At 41.3% G+C, this 21100-nt stretch overlaps 1 protein-coding gene across 1 annotated transcript in view; it reads right to left on the bottom strand.

The window, feature by feature from the left end:
- Nucleotides 1–21100, bottom strand: part of LOC115462208 (probable ATP-dependent RNA helicase DDX60) — a 348344-nt gene that overhangs the window by 192217 nt on the left and 135027 nt on the right. The window contains exon 18 of the mRNA XM_030192222.1: nt 9372–9521. Within this exon, the coding sequence (XP_030048082.1) occupies nt 9372–9521 (150 nt within the window). The remainder of the gene's footprint in view (nt 1–9371; nt 9522–21100) is intronic.

The raw sequence follows: 21100 nt of genomic DNA, 5'->3' as shown, positions 1-21100 counted from the left end.
CTGTTTTACTGTAATCAGGAATATCATACCCTCCTGACCTTGGCAACGCTGAGGTAGTAGGCTCCAAGTCATGCCTGCTATTTTTATAGGGTGTGCCACATGGTAAAAATAATTGCTCCCCATCAGAAATTGGTATTCAACCAATTCTAAGCTAGATAAACTTTTTCCCATCAGATGAAATCACCCATCTGTAAGGACTTACATTCTGCTGTCCACGGAGAACACCTGCTACAGGTTAAGTAACCAAATGAATAATGCAGTGTTGTTAACTTTCCACTAGTAGATTTAGCCTACTAATAATGAATGATCCAATGCTCCCGAGAGTGCTAAGACCAGTTTATAAAATGCCAGCCCATCTCTGATCACTTTGTAGAATCATCAGAGCCCGCAGTACTGCTTAACCGGGATAGAACCAGGCTGCTGGAATGAACATTTAAAAAGGAGATAGAGCAGTTATTAAATTAGAATGGGGGGGGGGGGGGGGAGTTGACAGTAGAGCAAAAGCGCATAGAATGGAGAGGTATCCTTGAGGGATGCTATTATAACAGTGTGGGGCCAAAACTCTGCATAAAGCACTAAAATGGAGCACTAGCCTACATTTGGAACCTGACTTGTACAGACTTGGCCATTGTCAGCCTTAATGCAGAAGCTGGATACTGTGGAAGGTCTTGAAGACAAGGTGGAGACATCCAGTCTGACAAAGGCAAAACATCTTTGACAACAACAATTTTTGTTGTATTTACAAGGACATCAGGTCAACATGTTCCAGCACCAAGACTTTGGGAGAGAGTATAAAAACCCCTACCTTGAAGATATTATCAGCTAGTTGGCTAAAGTGCTGTTATCTGATGGAATCAGCTAGCTCTGAGCCTGCCACAGGATGAAGGCTCATTAATCTGTGCCATCACCTATCTGCATACTCTTACCCGGCTGGGGAGAGTACACCTACTGCCTGAGGTCCTGGTCCATCATCACCAGTTCCTGACTTGTTTACGGATCCATTGTTCGTGAGTAGTATCATCTGTCAGGTTTAACTGCTATTGCTCAGTGTCTGAGGGGGTTAGGCATCTTAATAATTTCAGGATTAGATAAATGTGCGCTATCATAGTTCCCTTGACAGGTACTTAAGACCCTTAACCACCATTCTGAGTGATTTTGCATAATTCATTGTCTCTGATTACTTTTATATTATTTGCTGCCAGTAATATACAATAAACAGCTTTACCTTTTTATAATACCATTCGAGCCTTGTCCATTACTCACAGTATAAGTGTACACAAGTATAATTTTGGAAAGTGAGGAATAAGGATCTCAAGTGAGTGGTTTTGTTTGTGAGATATCCAGAATTCTAAGATAAATTATACTTCTCACTCTCTGACAGACTTGTTCCCTGGTAATATGTGCTTTTTCCCCACAACAGGACACTTATGGCATCCCAATAGAGAGGGTTCAACAAAGCTGAAAGGAAGCCAGGATTGTTTAATGGGAGAACAGAGCAAAGGTTGCAGATTATCCCTGTACGCAGCTTGTAGATGAAAGAAAAAAAGTACACTTTGAAGTGTCTGTAAACAAATGCTAGAAGTCTAAAAAATAAGAAAGGAGAGTTACAGTATATAATTTAACCCGCTCCTCACTCTCCCAGAAGCGGGTTCACACTCAGGAGGTGAACTCCGTGAGCGGATCTTGGGGTTTGGGAGTCTGGGTGTGCACTACCCACTTCAAGGTCCCTCCAGGTCACACACAGGAACCACAAAGTAGCCAGGAGTGTCAAGGAATCAACTAAACTTTATTTAACAAACGGAACTCATAAGTACATAAGTACATAAGTAGTGCCATACTGGGAAAGACCAAAGGTCCATCTAGCCCAGCATCCTGTCACCGACAGTGGCCAATCCAGGTCAAGGGCACCTGGCATGCTCCCCAAACGTAAAAACATTCCAGACAAGTTATACCTAAAAATGCGGAATTTTTCCAAGTCCATTTAATAGCGGTCTATGGACTTGTCCTTTAGGAATCTATCTAACCCCTTTTTAAACTCCGTCAAGCTAACCGCCCGTACCACGTTCTCCGGCAACGAATTCCAGAGTCTAATTACACGTTGGGTGAAGAAAAATTTTCTCCGATTCGTTTTAAATTTACCACACTGTAGCTTCAACTCATGCCCTCTAGTCCTAGTATTTTTGGATAACGTGAACAGTCGCTTCACATCCACCCGATCCATTCCACTCATTATTTTATACACTTCTATCATATCTCCCCTCAGCCGTCTCTTCTCCAAGCTGAAAAGCCCTAGCTTTCTCAGCCTCTCTTCATAGGAAAGTCGTCCCATCCCCACTATCATTTTCGTCGCCCTTCGCTGTACCTTTTCCAATTCTACTATATCTTTTTTGAGATACGGAGACCAGTACTGAACACAATACTCCAGGTGCGGTCGCACCATGGAGCGATACAACGGCATTATAACATCCGCACACCTGGACTCCATACCCTTCCTAATAACACCCAACATTCTATTCGCTTTCCTAGCCGCAGCAGCACACTGAGCAGAAGGTTTCAGCGTATCATCGACGACGACACCCAGATCCCTTTCTTGATCTGTAACTCCTAACGTGGAACCTTGCAAGACGTAGCTATAATTCGGGTTCCTCTTACCCACATGCATCACTTTGCACTTGTCAACATTGAACTTCATCTGCCACTTGCACGCCCATTCTCCCAGTCTCGCAAGGTCCTCCTGTAATCGTTCACATTCCTCCTGCGACTTGACGACCCTGAATAATTTTGTGTCATCGGCGAATTTAATTACCTCACTAGTTATTCCCATCTCTAGGTCATTTATAAATACATTAAAAAGCAACGGACCCAGCACAGACCCCTGCGGGACCCCACTAACTACCCTCCTTCACTGAGAATACTGGCCACGCAATCCTACTCTCTGCTTCCTATCTTTCAACCAGTTCTTAATCCATAATAATACCCTACCTCCGATTCCATGACTCTGCAATTTCTTCAGGAGTCTTTCGTGCGGCACTTTGTCAAACGCCTTCTGAAAATCCAGATATACAATATCAACCGGCTCCCCATTGTCCACATGTTTGCTTACCCCCTCAAAAAAATGCATTAGATTGGTGAGGCAAGACTTCTCTTCACTAAACTCTGCAACAATGGTCAGAGGAGTCCCCAGCACTCAGCCATAATGATAATCATTCTTAATCTTATAAAGTCACAAGAGCAATTGCTCTTTCCTTATTGGGTTATGCACTCATAGGAAACCCCTTTTGACTGCCCTGCAACCAGTTGGCACTCAATAATCAACTTCTCCAATGTATCACCATCACCAATGGAGAATTAGATCCAGCATTCATTGTCCAAGCCAAGCTGTGGGCAGATAGCATCCTACCCTTAGGCCCAATTTGCAGCGAGACTCTCTGATCTCCAGCCCGCAAGTCAGCTTCTCTATACAGCTCAGGAGATTAACAGTAAAACCTTTAATCCTGCTCCTCTCTCAAGGCTTCTCAGCAGGTACCCCTCTTTAGCTTCAACGGGTCACTTGGTAGGGGTTATGGACTTCACAGATATAGGCTACCAAGGACAAGTTTCACAGCACTGCCCTTTCCCTAAATAGTAATTCATCGGCTCCACCCCACAGAAAGAATCCATGAATCAGGACATCCTCTAGTGTAGGACTGATTCATGATTATTTTCATGCCGGGTTCCTCTCACACAGGGCTCCAGTATAACAGAGGGTTACAACAGCATAAAATGTAGATATAATAGGTATCTCAGAGACCTGGTGGAAGAAGGACAATCAATAGGACACTGTGTCATTAGTGTATAAATTATATTGCAATGATAGAGTGGATTAAATTGAACGGGGTGGGTTTGCGCTGTATGTTATGGAGGGAATTGAGTCAAACGAAAAAATTTTTTTACATGACACAGACAGCAATGTTGAAATTTTATGGATAGAAATCCCACATGTGAAGGGAAAGAATATATGTGTAGGGTTATAGTACCGTCCGCTAGGCAATAACAAACAGACAGATGAAGATATGTTAACAAAAATTAGAAAAGCTAGCAAATTTTGTGGGTGATTTCAATTATCTTAATATTAGCTGGTTAAATGCCACATCAGGGTGTGCTAGGGAGGTAAAATTTCTAGATGGAATAAATGACTGCTTCTTGAAGCAACTGGTCCAGGAACCGACAAGAGGGGGAGATATTTTGGATCTGGAGTGCAATCACTAAGGAAATCTAGAGTCAAGGCCGGCATTAGGGGGTGGCAAGCCTGACTCCTGCTGAAGGAGGCATAGGCTGAAGGCTAGCTTTGGGCCCCCTCTCCAGTTTCTGCCCTGGGCCTTTGAATATCTAGCACAAGCCTTGTTTACAGCAGCGGCATTTCATTTTTGAAAGGTTAACTATGCTATAAAGGAAAATGGTTTTAAAAAAGGCTGAAAGGCTCAGCTGCAAAGGTTAGGACTTTAAATCAGGCATGGATGTTGTTTACAAATACCAGTTTGGCAGCCCACACCAGATGTATTCCACGTATTAATAAAGATGGGAAGAAGAGCAAACGACATCTAGCATGGTTAAAGGGAGAAATGAAAGAGGCTATTAGAGCTAAAAGAAAATCTATCAAAATGTGGAAAAAAGATCTGAATGAAGAAAACAAAAAGCAACATAAGCACTGGCAAGTTAGATTCAAAACATTGATAAAGAAGGCGGAAAGAGAATGCGAAGAGAAACGTGCCTTGGAGGCAAAAACTAATAGTAATAACTTTTCAGGTTTATCAGAAGCAGAAAACCCGTGAAGGAATCTGTGGGGCCATTAGATCATCAAAAATTAAAACGGATATGTAGGGAGGACAGGGCCACAGCAGAGAGGCTAAATGAATTCTTTGTCTCAGTCTTTACTGATGAAGATGTAAGAGATTTACCTGTACAACAGATGGATTTAAAGGGTGATGATGCAGAGGAACTGAAAGAAATCTTGGTAAACCTGGACGATATGCTGAGCTAAATTGACAAATGAAATTGCTGATCTGCTGTTAGTGATCTGTAACCTGATATTAAAATCATCCATAGTACCTGAAGATTGGAGGGTGGCCAATGTAACACCTATTTTTATAAAGGGATCCAGGGGTGATATAGGAAATAACAGATCAGTAAGCCTGACAACAGTGCCAAGCAAAATAGTGGAAACTATTATAAAGATTAAAATCACTGAACACATAAGACATAGTTTAATGGGACAGAGTCAATATGGATTCAGCCAAGAGAAGTCTTGCTTCACCAATTTACTTCATTTCTTTGAATGCATGAATAAACACATGGATAAAGGTAAGCCAGACGATGCAGCGTACCTACATTTTCAGAAAGTGTTTGACAATAAACCTCATGAGAGACTCCTGAGAAAGCTAAAAAGTCATGGGATAGGAGGCAATGTTTTTTTTCTGGATTAGGAATTGGCTGATGGATGGAAAACAGAGGGTAGGGTAAATTGGTCAATTTTCTCAGTGGAGGAAGGTGAACGGTGGAGTGCCCCAAGGATCTGTACTGGGACTGGTGCTATTAAACATATTTATTAATGATCTGGAAATGGGAACGACAAGTGAGGTGATTAAACTTGTAGCGACATAAAACTATTCAGAGTTGTTAGAACACATGCGGATTATGAAAAATTGCGGGAAAAACTTTGGAAGTTGGAAGACTGGGTATCCAAATGGTAGATGAAATTTAATGTGGACAAATGCAAAGTGATGCATATTGGGAAGAATAATCCAAATCATAGTTCCTTGATGCTAAGATCTACCTTAGGAGTCAGCACCCAAGAAAAAGATCTAGGTGTTGTCGTAGACAATACGCCCAAATCTTCTACCGACTGAGGCAGTGGCCAAAAAAGCAAATAAGATACTAGGAATTGTTAGGAAAGGGATAAAAAAAAGAAGACAAACAATATTATAATGCCACTGTATTGCTCTATGGTGTGACCACACCTTAAGTATTATGTGCAATTCTGGTCGCCATTCTTAAAAAAGATATAGCAGAATTAGATAAGGTTCAAAGAAGGGCGACCAAAATGATTATGGGATGGAACTTCTCTCAAAAGAGGAAAGGCTTAAGAATTTAGGACCCTTCAGCTTGGAAAAGAGACAGCTGAGGGGGGGGGGGGTTGATAGAAGCCTACAAAATATTTAGTGGTATAGAACAGGTAAAATAATTGACAATACTACTAACAGTTAATGTGGTATCAGCAGTTAGTGTATCCGGGTTTAAAAAAGATTTGGACAAGTTCCTGGAGGAAATCTCCATAGTATGCTATTGAGACAGACATAGGGAAAGCTTATCCCTGGGATCAGTAGCATGAATCTTGCTACTATTTGGGATTCTGCCAGGTACTTGTGACCTGAATTGGCCACTGCTGGAAGCAGGATACTGGGCTAGATGGCCCATTGGTCTGACTCAGTGTGGCTATTCTTATGTTCTTATGTACACTTAGGAGCAAGCAGTGGCGTAGCCAAGGGTGGGCCCAGGCCCATCCACTTGGGTTCAGGCCCACTCAATAGCAGCACACCTCTAATGTGGCTGGCAGGGATTCCCAAGCCCCACCAGCCGAAAACTCCCAACTGTCCCTCCTGCATACCTTTTAAATAGCAGATCTTTGCCTGCTACAAGCAGCGACTGATATATACTGTTTGCACCGGCCCTGCAGCCTTCCCTCTGATGTATTCCTGCTTATGCAGAAACAGGAAGTTGCATCAGAGGGAAGGCTGTGGGGCCATCATGAGCATTGTGTATTTGTTGCTGCTCGTTGCCAGTGAAAATCTGCTATTTAAAAGGTATGCGGGGGATGGGGATGTTTGAGAGACCATATGGCATGCAGGCAAGAAAGTAAAAGACCAAATTACTTGTGGGACAAGGCGGAGTTCTTCTGCCCACCCATCTTGGGTCCAGGCCCACCCAAAATTGGGTGTCTGGCTACGCCCCTGGGAGCAAGGAGTTCAGTTTTGGATAATCATCCTCAAAAAGAATATAAAAATGTTAAAAAAGTGCCAAAATAATTTGAATAATACTTAATTCACTCATGATGGTTCTGAGAGGTAAAAACAAGAATATAAGGTGTAACATGACAAGGGAATATGATCTGAATTTCCAGGAAGGAAGGTTCAGAGTAAAAGGGATGGGATTTGATATACTGCCTCTCTGTGGTTACAATCAAAGTGGTTTACATATTATATACAGGCTCATATTTTGTATCCGGGGCAATGGTGGATTAAGTGATTTCCCCAGAGTCACAAGGAACTGCAGTGGCAATTGAACCCAGTTCCCCTGGTTGTCAGACCACTGTAGTAACCATTAGGCTACTCCTTCACTAATTTTGTTTACTAAGAAGGTGGTAGAAACCTGAAATAGTCTACCAGCAAAGGCAGAGGCAACCAAACCAATCACACAATTCTAGCTTGTTTGGGATAAATATAGAGGACAGTGTGGTAAGAACAGATAGTATTATAAACAACCTATCCTTCACTCCCTCAAGGGCAGAGGCAAAGGAACAGAGGAAGAATGAGGAAAACCCAGAGAACAGAAAAATGAAGCACAAGCAAACAACACTTGGTAACTGAAAGAGATCAGCAGGCTTGAACTCTCCAGAAACCAAACAGGTCAATGTCAGAAGACTGACAATAACTGAAAACCCTCAAGCAGGATTAATCAGATACAACATTCCATATGATGCTTACCAAAGATCTGTACAATGACATAATTTCTTCCTTTTTTTCCTACCAGTTATACCTCTTCCTGGTCACTCTAGCATCCCTCCATCTTTGGCTACTGCCTTGTTGCCCTGTTAAAATCTTTCAATTATTGTTCAGTAACAACAGGATGCCACTACACTGACTGAGGAATAAAATGATAAGACTACATTAGTAACTATTCACTTATGGATTGATATTCAAAGTGAGTTAACTAGTTAAGGGGTCCTTTTATTAAGGTGCATCGAAAAATGGCCTGCGCTGTTGTAGGCATGTGTATTGGACGCACACAGGTTAATTTTTCAGTGCGCCTGCAAAAAAGGCTTTTTGGGGGGAGGCCAAAAATGGATGTGCAGCAAAATAAAAATTAGCACATGTCCATTTTGGGCCTGAGAACTTACCACCACCCACTGACTTTGCGGTAAGGTCTCGCGCGTTAACCAGGCCGTAATCGTCAGTGCACATACACTGCCGATTACCACCCAGTTAGTGCCAAATGGTAGAAAATAAAAAATATATTCTGCTGCGTGTATCGGACGTGCATAAAAAATGGAATTACCACCCGGGGGCATGTGGTAGCCAGGTAGTAGTTCCAAATTGATGCGCATTGGAAAAGAGCCCCTAAGAGAGGCTCTTTTCTGGTTAGCTCACACTGACAAAGCCCCTAGGAAATGCTCAGCAACACTCACCCAAATAGGGCTGCTGAATATTCCCTTTAACTGCTAAAGCTGAAACTGGCTATTGTTTGGGCGGTCTGCGGGAAGAGTCGGCATGTAACTGGATAAGTGCCAATAATCAGCCCTTAACCAGGCAATTAACACCACATAAATAACAATCCTATCTTTGTCCAGTTTAACTTAACCAGTTAAAGACTGAACATCAGCATGTATCTGGTTATGTAGCAGCTGTCAGCATATGCCCAGATATTTAAGGCTAAATTCTGTGTGACGCCAAAAAATTGGTGCTGATAAAAATTAGTGCTAAGCAGTATTCTATAAACGGCACTCAGAGTTGGGTGCTGTTCATAGAATAGCGTTTGGTGCTAGGATCCGCATCCGATTCTGGGCATGAGGATTTATACCAACTGAAACCTGGTATAAATTCTCACATTTAAATTAGGCACGGATCTCCCTGATTCTGTAACACTGCGTGCAAATTCCAGGAATGACCCTGACCCTCCCATGGCCACACCCCCTTTTCAGCTCCTCATGTAAATTTTTTACATGTGGATCTTGGTGCCAAAAGATGCACATATAAATTTTAATCAATGCCAATTATCACCGATAATTGATATTTAGTGTCCAATTATTGGCGCTAATTGGCTCATTTGAGAATTAAATTGCATGTGCAAATTGGGCACGTTCATAAATTTGCATACATAAGTTTAAACACCATATATAGAATTAGGTTGCAGTGATATTTCACTAGTATTTGGAACATTGCTTAAAATATGATCACTATGAATGCACTTCATTGTCATTTTTAGATCTAACTAGAGGCAATTTAATCATGAGATTTTTATTTGTAATTCTGAATCTAATTCAATGTAAGACTTTCACTTGATTGGTTAAACATGTTACTGTATATAAAACGCAAATCATTGAATCATGCACTGCTTACCTTTGTTGGGGCAACATATACAACAATGCCTTCATTGCTTTCTCTCAAGATTTTCTCCATGCAGTAATAAGATGCATACGTTTTCCCTGATGAGGTAGGGGCAACAATTACTGCAGATTCATTGTTGTCGACAGCATCAAGAAGTTCCCTCTGCAGAAAAAAATGACATTACTGAATGTCTAATCGAGTTATTACTTTTATGCATGTTTTATTCTGTCTTGTACAGCTCACAATTTCAAATCTGCATCAATGATATGACAACATCATGAATATATCAACATTAATTTAACATGATGGTGTGAAACGGAAAACAGAATTTTAAATTCAATTGAGAAATATTTCATTCTTAAGTGAACAACTGCCAATTATTTTTTACCTAAGACCCAGTAATATAGAGGTTCACAACATTGGTACTCCAAAGCCACAAACAGGTATAGCCTCGATCAGGAGTACCTGCATGCATTTCTTCTTCAAAACATATTCAGCCCCACATCATAGAGATCATGAAGACCATAAAGTACAGCAATACCAACGTCTTGGACCACACATCACTTCAATTTTCATAATTTATGTGTAATAAAAAATAAAGCATGCACATGTAATAATATTATTTAAAAAAGGTTCAGGGCTCACAAAATACATTTTTCCCAATCAAAAACATTGAAATTCTTAAGTATCAAGCAAACAAAATCAAGCACCTCTACCAATGCTCTAATAAACTTAGTATGATTGTTTACACAGGAATACAAGTGGGGAAAGCATGTACAGCATGGCTCATGTAATTCTTTCCAACCCCTAAGAAAATAAGCACTGCCATACTCCATCAAGCCCAGTATCCAGTTTCCTACAATGGCCAATCCAGGGTTTGGTTTACAGAACAAACTTATTCCAGCTTCTATTCGAATGGTTGTGTGCTTTTAAAATTGATACAGCCTCTAAAGTGCTGGGTGTTTTTCTGGATTCTTCATTCAATTTTGTAAAACAGGTTAATTCCGTAGTACAAAAATCACTTTTTAAATTGAGACAGTTGCACTTAGTTTGCTCCTATTTTTTTCATCAACATTTTAGAGTGCTTGTTATTGTTTTGTTTTTGTTGGAATATTGCAACTCCCTTTATTCTGGAATTTCAGTAAAACTCATGAGGAAACTTTGATTGGTACAAAACACAGCTGCGAAGTTGATATATCAGGGCTCAAGATATGATTATGTTACCCCTTTGTTTGTAGATCTACATCGGCTCTCTGTGGATCTACGTGCTAAGTTTAAGTTGTGTTACCTTGCTTTTAAGACTTTGCATGGGGATGTGCCTGAGAATTTCCCTAATTTAATTAGGACACTGGGTAGACAGATTGGAATTCATAATTATTACATCAATTAGGGGTATAAAGTATAAACGGGAACATCAAAGATCTTACTGTTGCTGTGTGGTTGAAACTTGAAATTTATTACCATTACATATTCACTTAACTTTTTCTTTAGCAGCTTTTCAAAAGAGAGTTAAGGCATGGCTTTTTGAAACATTTTTGACATTAGAATAATGACATTCTGGGCGGACTGAATTTAGAAGTAGAGTGGTGATTTGCCACTTCGAATAACATTTGTTGGTATCACACTGACATTTAAAGAGCTCAGCGACGCTGACAGGATATCCACTCGGAATGATTGGTGTCACTGATGCCTGCTGGACAATAGCCCTTCTGGTAAGCAGTCGTTTTCTGTATTAAGTATGAGTTAAAATGATATTTATTTACTTTTTCATAATAAAAGATGTATAGGTTAAGATATGACGGTGGTTGTGTATTTGGTTAAAGGTATAGGATGCTTCTCCTGAAGAAGATGGTAATCGAAATGTGGTCCCACATTGAGAAGCAAAGAAAGTTTTATTTAAAAGTGTAACGGTGCCAATACAAAAGAACATTCACCTATGTTGGATTGTATGAGGAACAGATTTGTTGAATGAACAAGAAAGCTTTTTTGAAAACAATTGAAGGTGGAGTTTTCCATTTGTGCTTGGTTTAAGAGGACAAGGAATTATGTTTTCCATTTGTGCTTGGTCTAAGAAGACAATGAATTAAGCAAGGGAATAATATCATTATTGCTGGATTTAACAAGGACAAACATCATCAAAGGATAAGGAGTGAAAAGAAAACAGTATAATATAAAGGACTTTAAGGTGGACTATTAGAGAGAGAGAGAGAGAGCACAATGATGTATTAAATAGGTAGAAGCTTTTGTTGACACTGTACACAACAAAGATGATTATATATAAGAAAATGAATGTGTGTTAGCTGATGAAGTAAAAAATGATTTCTATTTGAACTAAAAGATATAAGCAGGGTCTGGTTGTTTAATTATTGATTAAATTTTAACTTCCAGACCCTCGAACATTCTTCTAAGTTTCGGAGATCCCTTCTCATCATTTCTATAGGATACATAACAAAGAAAAATGCATAAGAAAATAATTTGTTGTAAGAATCCAATTTTAAAATACAATATCATAAACATACTGGGATAACTATGGATATTTAACGTTTAGAAAATTTAATATGAATGAGAAATTGTACATGAAGCAAATAGAAAGTTAATGATAAATAGAGTAATAACCAATTTGGGTAATAATTAACTGTTTGAGATGCGGTCGTTCTTTGTGAGGGCTTGTTTGAATAGGAACGATTTGAGGATTTTGAGTGTTTCTTTGAGGTAAGTTTATTAATGGTACCATATAGTCTGGAGCTGTGCCATTTAGTATTTGAAAGAAGGAAGCCCTCACAGTTAAGCTGTGAGGGTGTTAACATTGACTGAAGCCAGGCAGCCAGAAGAAGAAAGGAAAGGGGGGGGGGAGTTGCAGGAGGGAGTTAGTTTGGAAGTAGTTAGTGTGTAGGTTAGCAACAGGAAAGGGAAAAAGGGGATTGGGTAGGAATTAAGGGATAGGATTGGCTGGAAGGGAAGTGCTAGGATAGGGAAGATTTGGGCGCTCAGAATTAGTTTTTAGTTAGGTAGGAGAGGGTTAGGGTGAATAGGAGGGAGTGAAAGAGAAGTTGGGGGGGTTTAAAGTGGAAAAAATGAAACAAATTCTTATGTCTAATCAGTGGAGCACTGGCTAGAGCACTGAGCTTGTAATCAGAAGGTTGCTGGTTCGATTCCCCTTTAAAGATTACCTGAGGTGGGGGAGGCTGGTGTTTGGCAGTGGCGTCGTATCGCGATGGCACTTCCGGTTTCACGGAAGTGAGGGGAATTTGGGTTGGTTTTTTGATTGCTGGGCGGACAAATGGGGTTTTTGAAGTGTGTGTTACGTTGGGAGGGGGTGGGTGAGTTAAAGTGTGTTGGGAAGGCACTTCCGGTTTGTGAGGTGTTAGGGGTAGAGTTTTTATTGGGGGCCACCCACATGGTGAAGGTGTATGTCACATGGCAAAAGCAGGAAGCTAAGCAGGTGCAACCCTGGTCAGGAACTGGATGGGCAAATTAGGGGACCTAAATCAGCAGTGTAACCTTTTAAAAGGAGAGATTAAGGGACTCAAAATTGAAGGGGTGTTTGCTTGGGAGCGGGGAGAGTGAGTGATTGTGGGTAGTTGATTATATTAAATAAATAAATAATTATATATATATATATATATATATATATATAATAAATAATAAATAAATAAAAATACTGTTTAATGGGGCCAAAGAAGATTGTGAAAAGTGGGGGTAAAGTGAGTGGAAAAAAGAAACATGGGATGAATGTGTCTGGAGGGGGGAGTGCTAAAGGGGGTATGGGGAATATAGGGAGAGATGCTGATGTTGCAGAAGGGGTGAATAGTGGACAAGGTGTGGAAATGGGGTGTCAGGTGGGATTGAATATCGAGCAGGAGAGGGGTAGCAGGATGCAATGTGGGACGGCAACCAGTGCGATGGCAGGTGGTATGCGGACCCGTGGTGATGTTCCTTTGCAGGATGCTGCGGCGGAGGATCCGTTGGAGGGGCCTTCTTCTGGGAGAGCAATGGGTGAGTTGGAGGAATTGTGTGTAACTGGATATAGAAGGGGGCGGGGGGGAGGGGAAGTACGGGAGGGGGTTAGAGATCGGGGTAGTTGGGAAAAAGGGGTGTCGGGAAAAGGTTTGAGAAAGAAGCTGCGGAATAAAAAATTTTTGCGGAATTTGTGTCATGTGGTAAGGCGGTTGGATAGTGAAAAAAGGCAGAGGAGGGGTGGAACAGGTGATCCTATGCAGGTATGGGAATCTTCAGACTCCTGGGATTCATCAGGGTCTTCTTCATCTTCTTCGGATGAAGTAGAGGTGGAAAGGGGGAATGTTGTAAGTGGGATGCGGGAGAATCAAAGGGCAGGTATATTTATGGGTTCGAGGATGGGTCATACATTATGTAATATTGCCCCTCTGGATTGTTATATAACGTTAAAATGGAAGCAGAGAATTTTAAAAGGAAAATATATAGATTTATTTGCCTTGTTAGTGCGTGATAGGGATGTTAATGGGGGGAAGGATGGGGGTAAGGAAGAAGGAAAGAAGAAAAGAGGGAGGGTACCAAAGACAATCATGAATTGGTTGTTAAGTTTTCATGTTTTTGCGAGTGTGTTGGGAGGTTAGAAACCTGCTCTTTATCCGGGTTTATGGAATTACTGTGATTTAATTTTGAGAGCTTATAAAATGTATGGAGGTTGGGCTTGGGTAAATTATGATGAGCAGTTTAGGCGGAGTTTGGCGAAGGACAAATCTGAGAATTGGGGTGTGAGAGATGTGGATTTGTGGATTGCTAATTTTACTCCTTCGGTTAATCCTCCCTTTCGTTCGGGAGCCTCTGCTGGATTTCCCGGGTATGGTAGTGGCTCAGTTGGAAATACCGGGGGAATGGGCGTTGGTCGAACAGGGAGTTTCGGAATGGCAGGAGGAGGAAGTGTGGGGACAAGCGGATTGGGGGGAAAGGGGAGTAGCCCCGGTAATGCTTGTTTCCAATTTAATGCGGGACGATGTAATAGGCCTGCCTGCAGATTCAGACACTGTTGCAGTGTCTGTCAGGGATTCCACCCTGTGTTTAAATGTCCAAGAGGGGGATTGGGAGGTCGGGGAAGGTCGGGGAGGGGAGGAGCTATGGGCGGCCCAGGTGTGGGCTGGTAAGGCCCCTTCTCCTATTAAGGTAGTGGCGTTACAAAATTGGTTGGGTCTGTATCCGTGTGGTGGTGATGCATATTTGCTGTTGGTAGGTTTTTCAGAAGGTTTCCCGATCCCGTTTGAGGGACCGGTGTTGGATCATAAGTGTAAGAATTCAGTATCTGTGATTCAGCATGCGGAGGTGGTTCGGAAGAAGTTGATGAAGGAGTTGAGTCTTGGGCGGATAGCAGGACCGTTTGCTGACCCGCCGCTTAAAAATTTGGTAGTGTCTCCATTGGGTGTGATACCGAAAAAAGAGTCGGGTACATACAGGTTGATTCATAATTTGTCCTATCCTGAAGGTTCTGGTGTAAATAGTTTTATTGATCCGGATTTGTGTACAGTGCAATATGCTAGTTTTGAACAAGCGGTGGATTTGTTGAGGAATTTGGGAAAAGGTGCATTGATGGGAAAAGCGGACATTGAAGCAGCTTTCCGTTTATTGCCAGTGCACCCTACAGCTTTTAGGTTGCTTGGATTTAAGTTTGAAGGTAAATTTTATTTTGATAAATGTATGCCTATGGGTTGTTCTATTTCTTGTAATTATTTTGAAGCATTTGCTACATTTTTACATTGGGTAGTGGAACAGGTTAGTGGTTGGGATTCTATTGTTCATTATTTGGATGATTTTTTGTTGGGGGTCCAGAAAATTCATTGCAGTCTGCTTCCTTGATGTCAGCATTTAGAACGGTGGCAAAGGAGTTGGGTGTGCCTTTGGCTAAAGAAAAAAGTGAGGGCCCGGTTACCAAATTGGTGTTTTTGGGGATAGAGTTGGATTCAGTGAGAATGGAGTCTCGTCTGCCTAAAGAAAAGATTGTGGTTTTGCGTCAGGAGATTGATAGAGTATGCATCAAGAAAAAGGTGACGTTGAAGGAGATTCAGTCGTTGTTGGGGCATTTTAATTTTGCAACGAGGGTGATTCCTATGGGACGAGTTTTTTCGAGACGTTTAGCATTGTTAACAGTTGGTTTGCGGAAGGCGCATTTTAGAGTGCGTGTGACACAGGCAGTGCGAGAGGATTTGCAAATCTGGAGAGAATTTTTGTCGGTGTTTAATGGAACTTGTGTTTGGCAAGATGTATTGGTTTCAAGTGTGGATTTACAATTATTCACGGATGCGTCGGGAGAAATTGGATTTGGGATTTATTTTGGAGGGGCATGGTGTGCAGAAGAGTGGCCTCAATGGTGGAGAGAGATGGGTTTGTGCAAGAATATAGCTTTGTTGGAATTATTTCCAATTTGGGTGGCTTTGTGGCTATGGGAACGGAGGTTGTGTAACAGGAGGATTGCCTTGTATTCTGATAACATGTCAGTAGTATGGGCAATCAATAAGCAGTATTCGCGTTGTCCGCTGTTAGTGGAGCTGTTGAGATTGATTGTGTTAAAATGTTTGCAATTAAATTTATGGCTAACAGCGAGACATGTGCCTGGTGTTTGTAATGAGATTGCTGATGCGTTATCTCGTTTACAGTTACATCGCTTCAGAGCTTTGGCTCCGTCAGCAGATTGGGAGCCTACACGGATGTCCGAAGATTTGTGGCACAATTTTCAGGAGGTTGTGATGCGCTGTTGATGAGAGCATTAGCTCCTAATACTTGGAAGGCTTATGGAGTTGGATGGAGACGATTCCTATCATTTCTGGCTGACAGAGGTTGGGATTTGGTTTTCCCAATTTGTGAAGAGAGAGTGGTCCGACTTATTGCTTTTGCAGTGGATAATAAATGGTCTTTTGGGATGGTATCTCAGACGATGGCTGCAATAGCATTTGTGTCTAAATTGCTGGGTTGGGGAGATCCAGCTGGGAAATATTTGATTCGTAGGTTATTGTGTGGTTTTTCCAGAGAACATGGGAAATCACGAATGGAGAGGGTGAGGAGGCCGCTATTTTATACACAGGTAGTGCAATTGTGCAAGGTATTAACCAATATTTGTTTTTCAAAATATGAAATATTGTTATTTCAGGTGGCTTTTGTGGTAGCCTTCTTTTCAGCTTGCAGGGTTGGGGAGTTGGTAGCTTCATCAACGCGAGATATGGATGATGAAGGTTTGAGAAGAAGGGATGTGGTGGTGGAAAAGGGGGTGTTGCGTATATATTTAAGGAAGTATAAAACGGACCAAGATGGAAAAGGCATTTGGATTAGTCTGCGAGCGGCTAAGACTTTGGAATTTTGTCCAGTGCAATGTGCAGTGGAGTTCAATGGTGTAAGACCGGTGGGTGGTGAGGTTTGGTTGGTGCATAGCAATGGTATGCCTTTAACGAGGTATCAATTTGCAGCAGTGCTTAAGAAAGGTTTGAGATATATGGGTTTGGAGCCGAAGGAGTATGGGACACATTCCTTTCGAATTGGTGCTGCTTCCAATGTAGCCCAAGAAGGGGGTTCAGTGGCTTTAATTCAGCGGGTGGGAAGATGGAGGTCTAATAGATATAAAGGGTATGTTCGGGATGAGAAGTGATTAGGTTTATGCTAATTGTTCTAGTTTCTTTTACAGATGTATTGCCTCTGGACATATGTGTATGGATCTGCGGATATTCATATGTCTTTTGGGCACACAAGCATGCTCTGGAATCAAAGTGGGGATCCAACCTAGGATTGGTGGAATTCGGTATTCGAATCCGCTGGTTGGCCATACGAGGAATGACTTGGAAGCAGTTGTTGCCAGCATTACTGCAAGCTCGGCGATTTTCTTCTCCAGTTCTAATTTGTATTCATTTGGGGGGAAATGATTTATGTGCTGTAAAAGGAGTTCAGTTAATTCGTTTAATGAAAGCAGAATTATTGGAGGTGATGAGTTATTTTCCAGGAGCAGTGATTGTATGGTCACAGATTATTCCCAGAAGAGTGTGGAGGGGGGCAGTTAATCCAAAAGGTATTGAGCGGTTGAGGCGCAGGGTGAATTGGGAAGTGTCAAAATTTATGGGGAGAATGGGGGGTTTGGTGTTAGTACATGATTTGATCTCGTCAGATTGTGCAGGTTTGTATAGGCAGGATGGAGTTCATCTGTCCGATATTGGAACTGATATCTTTTTGAGTGCACTCCAAGATTTGTTGGAGGATTGCTTAAAGAAGGATTTGGCGGCAGCTTTGGTTATGGGGGAGCGGTGACAAGATGGAGTCTGTCACCGCTTGTGGCCTGGATGAGGGGTTTAAGAGGCACCAGAAGCGGTTAAAGGAATTGTATGAAATATATGAAATGGAAATGAACTTGTGGGCGGAACCGCCATGAGTAAGAGGTGGCTTGACGGTACCGTAAGTCACCTGGGGGGAAGGGGGTAAGGGGGGAAGAAAGTGAGCCAGTTCGTTACCGAAGGGCTTAACATTATTATTAATCACACTGTGAAGTGGGGAGAAAGTGAGCCAGTTCGTTACCGAAGGGCTTAACATTATTAACCGCACTATGAAGTTAACCTGGTGGAAAATTATATGTTACTAAGTTGATGTTAAGTAAATGAATTTATTAATATTTGAAAATAAAGCTGCAGCCAAATTTTATTCCAAAAAAGAAATTGTTGTTTGAATTATTTAAAAAATTTTAAGTATGTGTTAAGGGCTGCCTGAAGTGTGAATGTCAATGTTAGGAAGCCCTCACAGTTAAGCTGTGAGGGTGTTAACATTGACTGAAGCCAGGCAGCCAGAAGAAGAAAGGAAAGGGGGGGGGGGGGAGTTGCAGGAGGGAGTTAGTTTGGAAGTAGTTAGTGTGTAGGTTAGCAACAGGAAAGGGAGAAAGGGGATTGGGTAGGAATTAAGGGATAGGATTGGCTGGAAGGGAAGTGCTAGGATAGGGAAGATTTGGGCGCTCAGAATTAGTTTTTAGTTAGGTAGGAGAGGGTTAGGGTGAATAGGAGGGAGTGAAAGACCCATCCCAGCCCGCCCTTGGTGGGGGGGTGTGTGGTGGGGACAAAATTTTGAGATGGTTAAGGAAAGTGGAGGATTTGGGGGTAAATGGTAGCAGCTTTTAAATGGAAAGGGGTGCCTGGATGAGGGGTTTAAGAGGCACCAGAAGCGGTTAAAGGAATTGTATGAAATATATGAAATGGAAATGAACTCGTGGGCGGAACCGCCATGAGTAAGAGGTGGCTTGACGGTACCGTAAGTCACCTGGGGGGAAGGGGGTAAGGGGGGAAGAAAGTGAGCCAGTTCGTTACCGAAGGGCTTAACATTATTAACCGCATTATGAAGTTAACCTGGTGGAAAATTATATGTTACTAAGTTGATGTTAAGTAAATGAATTTATTAATATTTGAAAATAAAGCTGCAGCCAAATTTTATTCCAAAAAAGAAATTGTTGTTTGAATTATTTAAAAAATTTTAAGTATGTGTTAAGGGCTGCCTGAAGTGTGAATGTCAATGTTAAGGTACATGATTTGAAGGTGATTTTCGCTTTGATGGGAAGCCAGTGTAATTTGATTAATAAAAGGGAGGCACTTTCAAAACGAGAGATTTTATATATGAACCTGGCTGCAGTGTTTTGAGCTGTTTGGAGTTTTTTCAACAGGTACTCCCTTACAACCAGCATATATGGCATTACAATAATCAAATTGGGATAATGTTAATGATTGTACCAATAGTCAATGTTTCTGATGAGAAATAGGGTCTGATCCTTTTTAGTTTCTAAAGAGACCTGAAAGATTTTGTGATTACTGAGGAAACCTGAGTATCAAATGTTAAATGTATGTCTATAATTATACCTAGAATTTTCATATCTGAAAATTGTTGTCAATTGTGAAACTGTTGTAGTTGTTTTGGTCAAATAGGTTGGTAATGACCATGAATTTAGTTTTTTCTTTATTTAGCTTTTGCTTTGATTCTGAGGCCCAGGTTTCCATCAAATTTAAGCCAAGTTTTGCCTTTTGTAAGATGTCTAATGTTCTTTTTGAAGGTTTTGTATATGGTAACATCATCAGCATATATGAATGTTTTGAATCCTGCTGTTTCTAGTCTGTTGCCTAGGGACGCCACAGTCCAGTGACCAAGAAGAGGATAAGGTTCCTTTCATTTTCACTTTGTAAGCTGATTTCAGGAATCCTTGAAACCATTTGTGGACTATGCCACATATACCAAAGTTGTCTAGTCTGTTTAGTAGGATATTATGATCTACTACATTGAATGTGCTAAATATTGAACTGCATTATTAAGATCTTAGACCCTATGCTAATTTCTTTTCTGAGATTTGATACTAGGGTAAGTAAGGACAGTACCATGTAGGCACCTATAGGGATATTGTAGGCGCGTACACAGTTAACACATGTTAAAAACGCTAACGCAACTATAATTCATTGTAGTAAATAGAGCTCTAAGATTGTGAACCTGGATAGATATTTGACACAGCAAAGATGGGGGGGGGGGGGGGGGGGGGGGGGGGGGGGGTGACTAAACAAAAACTTTACAAAATACAAGCACAAAATCTAAATACTGCTGAAAAGCTAAGACCACAAATGCTCATAGTCTAGCCAATAAAACGCCTGATATGGAAGCCCTAATGGTAAACATGAACTTGGACATTGTGGCTATTATGGAGAAATGAGTTTCATGAATGGAATATTACCATATCTGGCTATATTCTGTTCATGAGCGATAAAGATGGTAAAAAAAGGAGGAGGAGGAATTCGCTGTGCAAAATACAGTATTACAGCAACTAAAATGCAGGAGATGTGAGGAAAAGAGGAAGCCCTGTGGATTGTGTTGGAAAGTGACGATGGCATTCTCATCCACACTGGTGCAGTCTTCAGACTCCTGACTCAAACAGAAGAACTGGATAGAGTGGTGGTTCCCAAACCTGTCCTGCGGGAACCCCAGCCAGTCAGGTTTTCAGGATATCTGCAATGAATATCCATGAAATTGATTCGCATCTACTGCTGCCACTGAATGCAAATTTCTCCCATGCATAATCAGTGTAGATATCCAGAAAACCTGAATGGCTGGGGTTCCCCTAGGACAAGTTTGGGAACCACTGAGATAGAGGCTTGACTGAAGATATTACACAAGTGGGAATGAAAGGGGAAGTGATGACTCTGGGTGACTAACTTACTGGATGTGGACTGGGATATTCCATCTGCAAATCTAGAAAGAAGTAGAAAGATAGTGGATGTCCTACAAGTGACACTGCTTAGACAAATCTGATTCCTTCAAAGCAAAACCTAGTAACTGCCTGCTAACAAATGTATGGGAAATCAAGAGAATGCTATATGTTTTTAGGAGGGTTCTGCTATAAAAGTTAAGCTATACTTTCATGCAGATACTAGGTTTTGCCACTCTGAGTTTAAGGAAAACTGAATTGTTTTCAACCAACTTCTAAGCATCATTACATGAGGCAAAGCCAAGTATTTACAAAACCAGCTCAAATCATTTTTAACTATTTATTCAGATACTAGGTTTTGCTTTGGAGGGTCAAAAATAGTAAGGAAATCCACCGGAGAAGGGTCGCTGCTGTATTTTATATTAATGAATGGAGAGAGTGTGTCTAATGTTTAGGTGGGTGTCCACCTGGCAGCAGTGATCGCTGCATGGCACTAGCATGAACAAGTCTAAGGACTTATACATTGCTTGTCTGTACATCTTCCTGTACTTTTACACTGAAACTTTTTGGA

Source organism: Microcaecilia unicolor, chromosome 2 (genome assembly GCF_901765095.1).
Source record: "Microcaecilia unicolor chromosome 2, aMicUni1.1, whole genome shotgun sequence".
Classification (NCBI taxonomy): Eukaryota; Metazoa; Chordata; class Amphibia; order Gymnophiona; family Siphonopidae; genus Microcaecilia; species Microcaecilia unicolor.
Note: the sequence above shows the minus strand (reverse complement) of the source record. Positions and strands in the feature narration are given on the sequence as shown.